Source organism: Tupaia chinensis, unplaced genomic scaffold, assembly GCF_000334495.1.
Source record: "Tupaia chinensis unplaced genomic scaffold, TupChi_1.0 Scaffold000231_1, whole genome shotgun sequence".
Taxonomy (NCBI): domain Eukaryota; kingdom Metazoa; phylum Chordata; class Mammalia; order Scandentia; family Tupaiidae; genus Tupaia; species Tupaia belangeri.
In genome coordinates this window covers 1,408,104-1,417,114 of record NW_006159706.1, presented here as the reverse complement: position 1 = coordinate 1,417,114, position 9,011 = coordinate 1,408,104, and the positions used below count along the sequence as shown (strand labels likewise).

General features: G+C 55.7%; 1 protein-coding gene across 1 annotated transcript; it reads left to right on the top strand.

Annotated features, from left to right (window-relative positions):
• The first annotated feature begins 79 nt into the window (after positions 1–79).
• Positions 80–8,499, top strand: FBRS (fibrosin). The gene is made up of 13 exons (XM_006148151.3): positions 80–229; positions 1,623–1,808; positions 2,011–2,216; positions 2,332–2,376; positions 2,623–2,718; positions 2,954–3,022; positions 4,156–4,185; positions 4,545–4,616; positions 4,933–5,050; positions 5,156–5,236; positions 6,177–6,260; positions 6,386–6,593; positions 6,709–8,499. Exons 1-13 carry the CDS (start codon positions 199–201, stop codon positions 7,280–7,282), a joined length of 1,800 nt encoding a protein of 599 aa, XP_006148213.2. The 5' UTR covers positions 80–198; the 3' UTR covers positions 7,283–8,499.
• The last annotated feature ends 512 nt before the right edge of the window (positions 8,500–9,011 follow it).

Here is a 9,011-nt window from a genome sequence, read left to right as displayed (position 1 = left end):
TTTTTTTGGCCCGGGACCAGCCCCCAGGCCCCGACCCGCTGCTAGTGCCTTCCCCCCCAAAGGAACCACCGCCTCCACCAGCCCCTCGGCCTCCTGTCTCACCCCCAGCACCCCTGCCGGCCACCCCCAGTCTGCCACCCCCACCCCAGCCCCAGCTGCAGCTTCGGGTCTCGCCCTTCGGCCTCCGCACTTCTCCCTATGGCAGCAGCCTGGACCTCAGCACTGGCAGGTGAGTGGTCTAGGGTTTTATTCTGGTCTGGAAGGATCTGGTCATTTTTGGCTCCAACTCCTACATTTATTCTATGGCTGGGACATGGGATGGTACCTGTGGGATGTGACTTGGAAAAAGATTCTGAGGTTAAAAGGTTTGAAAGTCTCCGGGCAAAACACATTTAAAGAGGTTATTGCTGGATCTATCTGACTCCTTTATACGTTCTCGTGCAGGGGAATTTAGTTTGTGATGTTTCCCAATTTTCTTTGCTGGTGAGAACTATTTGTATAGCACATCTGCTAGGAATACTGTTCTTTGGAGCATACTTTGGGAAATGCTGACATGATGATTAAGAGGGCTGGCTTTGCTGTCAGTCAGACCTGGATTCAAGTTCTTGTTCTGCTGTTTACTGGCTGTGTGATTTTTGAAATGTCACATCACCCCTCTGAGCCTCAATTTTCTTTTTTCTGTGAAATGAAATAATAATGGTACCTTCATCCTTAAAGTTGTTGTGAGGGTAACTCATGAGTGAATGCAGTGTTTCCCAAAGTGTGTATACTCTGTAGTGGTACGGGGGTTGATTTCAGGTCCTTCTTTTAAAGATAGTCACAAGTTAGCTTTTATGTGCTTTCAAAAAATACTGGTTCCTCAATCCCTTGATTTCACATATCATTGCTTAAGGCGAGGCTAAATAGAAAAGAAGGACACTGAGTCGAAGTAGATCAAGAAGTAAATGGTACAGTGTAGATGGTTCTGGGGCCATGGGAGCAATAGGTGGCATGAAATGTTGGCGGCTTGTGTTAGCATATAAAGCAGGTGCCAGCACTTGGCCTGCAGTAAGTGCTCAACAAAGGGTAAGAAGTATTGATATAATTATTGATGCTGTCACCATTATTATTGTCATCATCATTATCATTGTTGTTATCATTGAGAAAACTAAGGCTCAGAGAGGGGCAGTGACTTGCTCAAGGTCACCCAGGGCATTCATGACAAGATGGGCCTAGAATTCAGGTCTCCCGACTCCTAGGCCAGACCAGTGCAGTTCTGCTTCCACTGTCTCCGGGTGGGAACCCAGGTGGCCTGTTGTAATTAAGCGTCAAAATGAGTGATCTGTTTTGTGCTGTGGTTGAGTCAGGAAGGGGAAAGTCATATGGCCAGAGATGGCAGCAGCAGCTGTGTGGAAGAAGAGACCTGGAGAGGGAGAAGAGGGGGTTGTTGGGTGTGGGAGGCACCTCAGTGTGAGGATGGATACCCTGGGTCAGGGTGGGGGGTTGGGGAGTCCTGGGGGCCGGGTTCTGCCACCTCCCATGTTGGAGAACCAGGGTCACGATACCACCCAGGCTTCTGACCCCCTCCCGTCAGAGCTGGCACCTCCCAACCCCCTCACTCATCTCCCCACTTCTCTCCCCAGCTCTTCACGGCCGCCCCCCAAGGCCCCGGCCCCTCCCGTGGCTCAGCCTCCCCCCTCATCATCCTCTTCGTCCTCCTCCTCCTCATCTGCCTCCTCCTCGTCCGCGCAGCTCACCCACCGCCCCACCCCCACCCCTGCTGCAGGTGCCAGGGCACCCTGGGGCCTCAGCCGCTAACGCCCTTTCTGGTGAGTTTGGGGTCCTGGCCGGGGGGGCGGGGGGCCATAGCCCTGGGCTCAGGCTCAGTTAGCTTTGGGGCATCTGGGCCTCAGCAGACAGCAGGGCTTGAGGAGGGAATGGCTCAAGGCCAGAGGGAAGGCCAGTCACCTGGGCCCAAGGAGGCTGATGTGGTGACTGATATTAAAGCCTTCTCCCCCTCCCCTCCCACAGAGCAGGACCTGATCGGCCAGGACCTGAACTCTCGCTACCTGAATGCCCAGGGTGGCCCTGAGGTGGTGGGGTCAGGGGGCTCAGCCCGGCCCCTGGCCTTCCAGTTCCACCAGCACAACCACCAGCACCAGCACACCCACCAGCACACCCACCAGCACTTCACCCCTTATCCCCCGGGCCTGCTGCCACCCCACGGCCCCCACATGGTGAGCTCCTCATTGGGCCAGTATTGAGGCTTAGAGGCCTGGGGGGAGGGTATGTTTTCCAGGGGAAGGCCCTGGGTCCCTGGTTGGCAGCTGACTGTTCCCTTCTCTTCCCTAGTTTGAGAAATATCCAGGAAAGATGGAAGGCCTTTTCCGACATAATGTGAGTGTGCGTGTGTATATGTGTGTGGGGTGGGGCGTGTGTGGTGTGTGGGCATAGATGCATCAGTGTGTGTGGCCCTGGTGTTGGGGTCCAATCTTCAGTTTCACATGCAAGAACCTTGAGCCTGGGAGAAGTCCCTGGGTTGGGGCGGAGGGTCTTAGGGTGGAGGCCAGAGGACTGACGGGCAGACCAGAGATGGGCTGCACCTCCACCCCCCGGCTTGGACTAGTCCCCTTCTCTCCACAGCCGTACACGGCCTTCCCTCCCGCAGTGCCCGGGCTACCTCCGGGCCTCCCGCCGGCTGTCTCCTTTGGCTCCCTGCAGGGGGCCTTCCAGCCCAAGGTGAGCTCTCAATCCAGATGCCACCACTGCTTCTCACCCCATGCAAACCCAGACACCCCAGACCCACATACCTTCTTCCCTTCCCCAAAACCACATCTACCCTCTGCCCTCCCCTTCTAGACCCATTTCTCCAAAACCATCCTCCTTCCCTGGTCCCATCTCCAGCTTGGTTTTAGACCCCTTTTTTTGCTTGGTGCCAGCTCTCCTGGCTGATCCCTCCACTCCCCTTTCCCAGAGCACGAACCCTGAGCTGCCACCACGACTGGGGCCAGTGCCGAGCGGGCTCCCCCAGAAGGGGACACAGGTGAGGGGGCCAGGGCAGATCCTGGGGTCCTGGAAGATCTGTTGAGGGGAGAGCAGGGCTGACTTTAGAAAAAGCCACTGATTGCTCCCATTAGGAGACAATCAGAGCATCCCTGGGTTGTCTAATGAGAGAAAATTTCTGTAAACAGTAGAATTTCCCAGGTGTGAGAAATAGGAGTTTCATGAAATTGTCCTGGGAATAAGATTATTAGGACAGTCATTTGTAGTTTTTCACATTTTGTACATCACAAAACCTTTTTTTGAATTTTCTCCCACTTCAAAATGACATCATACCAGGAAACTCTGTCCATAAAACAATGAAAAAATAAGCCACCCCTTTGTGAAGTGGCTGGGGATCCAGAGCATTCCCTCCCCCTCAGCACATGGAGCAGCCTTAAATCTCAGGGCTCTGGGAACATTGGAAAAAGTACAGGACACATTTCCAAAAGGGCAGTCTAGACCAGAGGCTTCTCAGCTTCCTTTTTTTTTTTTTTTTTTTTTGGAGAGGTTTTTGCTATAGGGCACGTGCGCTCGCCAGACAGAGACAGACAGAGACAGACAGAGAGACAGAAAGTGAGAAATCACCCCCCGGGGGGATGACCACACCACAATCCCTTCTCCTCCATTCTCCTCTCGGTATCTTGGGCACGCACGCACGCACTCACACGCGCCCGGCGTGAGTTTTAAGCCACCGGGTCCGGGATGCGAACTGCGGTCGCCTACATGGGAGTCCAGCGACATAGCCATTACACTAACTGCTGGTCCCTCAGCTTCCTTTTAAGGTGTTTTTTTTCCCTAAAGAAAAGTGGATCCCTTTTATGTAAAGCTGTGAATGGGATGACTCTTCTGGGTGAGAAACTATCCTTCTGCCTGCCCACTCACCCACACCCTGGTCTTCCAACCAGGGCTCCTGTGTGGGGCCTGCTTCAGAAACTTGGTCTGGAGGAGAGGTGTCTAGAGTGGGAAAGACAGGAAAGCACTGTTGGCACAAGCAGGAGAAGTATGAGGGAGGCACACACAGTCCTAGGGAAGTGTTTTGGGGGGGGGGGGCGGCGAGTGGGTACTGTGGAAATGAGGCACCTAGGTCAGTAAGCAGGTCTGAATCGCTTCCAATCTCTCCTTTGCCATCCCCAGATCCCCGACCATTTCCGGCCACCTTTGAGGGTGAGTTTGGTGAGGCCCTCAGGCTGCATGAGACTGGGGGCTGGCGTCAGGGTATTTTGCTGAAGGGAGGTCTTGCTAGAGAATGAGTGAGAAGCCCAAGACGTGGAGGCAGCCAGCTGTGGAATGGCAGAAAATAAAGGACTTTCAAGTTACAGACCTGGGCTCAGACCTTGGGCAAGACAGTTTCTCTCTCTGAGCCTCAGTTTCCTAGGCTATAAATTGAACCTAGTCATCTTGGAATTAAAGGGATGAAAAATGGGGATGTTGTGTGATGAGGCTGGGCCTAGAACCAGGCTTCAAGTGGGTGATGAGTGAACGTTCTTTCCTTCCCTTTCCCTTTGGTCATCCTGGGGCGGCAGAAACCAGGGAAGTGGTGTGCCATGCATGTGCGCGTGGCTTACATGATCCTGAGACACCAGGAAAAGATGAAGGTACTGGGACTGGAGGGCTGGGGAGAGTGGGTCTCACAGTCAAGGACTCTGGGCATCCACCTTTAACAGAGCTCGGCAGAATTGTGGCCAGATGTATTCTTCCCTGTCCCCATCACTGTTGAGCAGTTACATAGTTAACACCTTAGTTTTCTGGCTAATTAGGGGGATGACCAGAGAAGGCTGAGAGAGGCAGAGGACAGGATCTGAGCCCCATCTTGGTGCCGGCCAGCCCTCGATGGGTATCCAGGGGTGGGAAAACAAGAGTGGACCAGACCTGGCTCCTCACTCACTGCCCCTCTCCCTGTGTCCCACGCAGGGTGACTCCCACAAGCTTGACTTTCGGAACGACCTCCTGCCCTGCCTTCCGGGGCCCTATGGGGCCCTGCCCCCTGGGCAGGAGCTCTCCCACCCGGCCTCCCTCTTCACTGCGACTGGTGAGTCTAGTCAGCCCTCTCAGGGCCTGAGGTTGCCTGTTGATAGCTCTAGGCCCACCTTGCGCCCACTCAGCCTCACCAGAATCTCCCACCTCTCTGCCCCAGGTGCCGTCCACGCTGCAGCCAATCCTTTCACGGCAGCTCCCGGGGCCCACGGACCCTTCCTGAGCCCCAGCACCCACATTGGTAAGAGCCAAGGGCATGTTGGGCAAACCAGGCCTCGTCCTAGGCCTTGTCCCTGACTTGCAGGAGTTCTCAAGCTGGGGATGGAAATCAGGCCCAGAATCCATCTGGAATGGGGGGTGGACCTGGTTCTACTTGCTTTGTGACCTTGGGCAAGTTACTCTACTCCCTCCGAGCCTTGACTTTTCTTATCTATAAAATGAGCAGGGAATGTCAGGGTGATTTCCAGCCTCTTCCAATTGAGACCCTGTCTTTGAAATAGCCAAGCATAGGGGGTACTGTGCCACCTGGGAGAGGGGGGTGGAGGGAGGCTGTGCAGGCCCAGGGGAATAGCAGGGTCCCTGACTCCTGAGTATCTTGGCAGGCTTCTTGGGAAGACTTAACCTGGGCTTGGGTGGACAAGGAGGAGTTGAGCTTGATGGCGTAAAGGAAGGTGCTGCTGGCCAGGGAGATTGTGAGGTTCCCACGGGGGATAGGTTAGTCATCTGACTGGCTGTGTGACACGTGCATGAAGTTAGGGTCAGGCTGGGCAGGATCCTGCATGTCAGGTGGGGGAAGCCAGCAGAGGTGTTGGCTTGCTGCAGAGCCGAGATCTGCTAAGATGGGTCCAGGCGGCTGGTGTGGGGGATAAGAGCTCGGCTCTGGCATCAGAGAGGCTCTGGGTCAATGGCACCACTCACTGGCTAGACGACCGTTGGCAAGTCATTCCACCTCTCTGAGCCTGTTTCATCATCTTTAAGTAAAGGCGATCCTACCTTCCTCATGGGACTTGGGTGAGGTTAAGTGGTTCGTGCATGTCACAGCTCAGCGCCTTGCCTGGCCCAGGGATGTGCTCAGCACATGGTTAAAAACCAAGCAGCTCCAGGCTCCAGGGCCTCTTGCTGCTCTGCTGCCTGGTGTCCCCAGCTGTCTGATGTTCTCACTGCCCCCCTTTTCTCCACAGATCCCTTTGGGCGTCCCACAAGCTTCGCCTCCTTGGCTGCCCTCTCCAACGGGGCCTTTGGAGGCCTGGGCAGCCCCACATTCAGTGAGTGCTGGAGTGGGGTGGGGGCAACTGTGGCAGGGGCAGTGCTCAGGTGGGGCCTGGGCGGATGCCTGGACAGGGCTTCCTGCCCCTAGCCCCTGTTACTTCCTGCTTTACCCTCTGCCCAGACTCCGGCGCCGTCTTTGCTCAGAAAGAAAGCCCAGGGGCCCCACCAGCCTTCGCCTCCCCCCCAGACCCATGGGGCCGCCTGCACCGCAGTCCTCTGGCCTTTCCTGCCTGGGTCCGGCCCCCTGAGGCCGCCCGGACACCAGGCTCAGACAAGGAGCGGCCTGTGGAGCGGAGGGAGCCCTCTATCACCAAGGAGGAGAAGGACAGGTACATCTCCCCATTATCCACCCTCCTCCCCTCACCCCCACCCCGCACCCTGCCTCCCTCTCAGTCTCCTGACTGCTGCAGAATCTTCATTCTGTCCCCTGTACTTGCTCCCCAGGGACCTCCCCTTCTCACGGCCCCAGCTTCGAGTTTCTCCTGCTACTCCCAAGGCCCGGGCTGGAGAGGAAGGGGCCCGGCCAGCCAAGGAATCCGTGCGGGTAAAGGAAGAGCGAAAGGAAGAGGCTGCCCGCCCCCCCCCCCCCCCCGGCCCCCCCCCCGCTGCCGCCGCTGCAGCCACCGGGCCTCAGGGTCTTCACCTGCTGTTTGAGAGACCCCGACCACCTCCCTTTCTGGGCCCTAGTCCACCAGAACGCTGTGCTGGCTTCCTGGAGCCAACCTGGTTGGCAGGGCCCCCACGCCTGGCTAGGCCACCCCGCTTCTATGAGGCGGGTGAGGAGCTGACTGGACCAGGGGCCGTGGCTGCTGCCCGCCTCTACGGTCTAGAGCCTGCTCATCCTCTGCTATACAGCCGCTTGGCTCCACCACCGCCTCCTGCTGCGGCCCCAGGAACCCCTCACCTTCTCAGCAAGACCCCACCAGGAGCCCTTTTGGGGGCACCACCTCCTCTTGTGCCCGCCCCCCGGCCTAGTTCCCCACCTAGAGCCCCTGGCCCAGCCCGGGCTGACAGGTGAGGGAAGGGGAGGGGCAGGGGCAAAGCTCCATCCCCCCCCTTTTCTTTTGACAAGGTCCTAGGGCTGAGGTTTTAAGCCAGGGCTGGAGGGCAAAGGTCATGACCTCACTAGCCATCTCTGAGGTCATGTAACCTGGGAGCAGTAGCCCACCCCCCACAAGATCAAGCATCACATGGATCGTGGGGCCATGGAGGGGAGAGGTTATAAGCCTCTAGAAAGAGAGCTGTGTGTGTGTGTGTGTGTGTGTGTATGTGTGTGTGTGTGTATGTATGAGAGTTCGGGGACATTTGAGGTCATAGCTCATGATCTCCTCTGAGGTGCACCATCACCCCCTCTGAGGGCCTCTAGGCCCTTGACATGCCTCCCCAAGGGCTCACCAAGCCAGAGGCCAAAGTGCCCCCATCTCCCCTTCACCTACCACCCGAGTCCTCATGCCCTCCTAGGGCTGGGGGAGGAGGGGCTAAAGGAAGGGAGGTTCCATGTACATATTTATCACCCCTTCCACATAGCCCCACATACCTTTTGTACATTTTTACAAGGGTGCCCCTCCCAACAGTCCCCTTCCTGGTTAATTAAATCCTCAGACTGGTGCTGTGTTCCTAGCCTCTGGCCTCTCTGTGGGGGGCAAGCGGGGTGCAGGGGGAAGAACCGGTTGGAGATAGACAGGAACCCAGGGCTTCTGGGAATGTGGGTCCAGCAGGAGATAGACTAACAGGGAAGAGACCTAGGAATCTAGGCTGGAGGGAAGAGCCAATGTTTCTGCTTGGCTGAGGGCCCTGGTCCTCCCCTACTTGTTCTTGTTAATTCTATGTGCCCCTAGCCCCAACAGGCTCAACCACTTAGCCTCAGACCACCTCTCAATGGCTCAGTCCACCCCACCCCATTTCCAAGTGCTCCGAGAACTCCTGGGCCCTGCTCCCCAGAACCCTTTCTCCAGAACCCTGCCCCAGGCAAAGCAAGAAGGGCAGAGAAGGTCATCATGTACCACACACCAAAGAAGGGGGTTGGCCCAGGGGTGGGTGACACAGGCAGCTTTTTCAGCAGCCTCATGGCAGTAGCCCCAGCCTTCCCAAAGCAGCAGGCTCCTCCAGGCTGGGGCCCATCTTAGAAGGCAGGGGTCAGTTTAACAAAACCCTAATGTTGACTTTTTTCCCCCGGTGGGGCTTATTCTGTAACATGACTTGCGGATATTTATATAAAAATAAGTGTTACAATGAGGCCCCCTGGCTCCTCTTTCAGTGTGTATGGGTCGCCTGGGGCGGTTTGGATTGGGTCCCAGGGCGAGGGGGGGATGAGGAAGGTATTTTTGGGAGTTATACTACTACTGGGTTAAGGTATGAAGTACTGGAGATTTCCATATTAGGTTTCTACAACCCAGAAATAAGTACATAAGAGTCAATATAGGCATTGAGCAAAGCACTGAATTTCCCACTTTACCTGCTAACCTTTCTAACCCTCATATCCTTTCTTGGTGGTAACATTGTCAGTCATTTGGTATGTATACTTCAGGGCACTTTCTGTGTGCTTGCCTGCACATGTGTATGTACATACACAGCTATGTAGAAAAGACCTATCATTTTTTTAAAAGAATTTTTTTTATTAATTCATTTTACCAGAGAGAACACAGAAAGAGGGAAAGTGAGAAAGCAAGCTCCCAGGTCCAGGACTTGAAGTGTGGCCAGCCATGTGGGAATGTCCAGTGCCTTAACCACCATGCCACCCGCTGGCC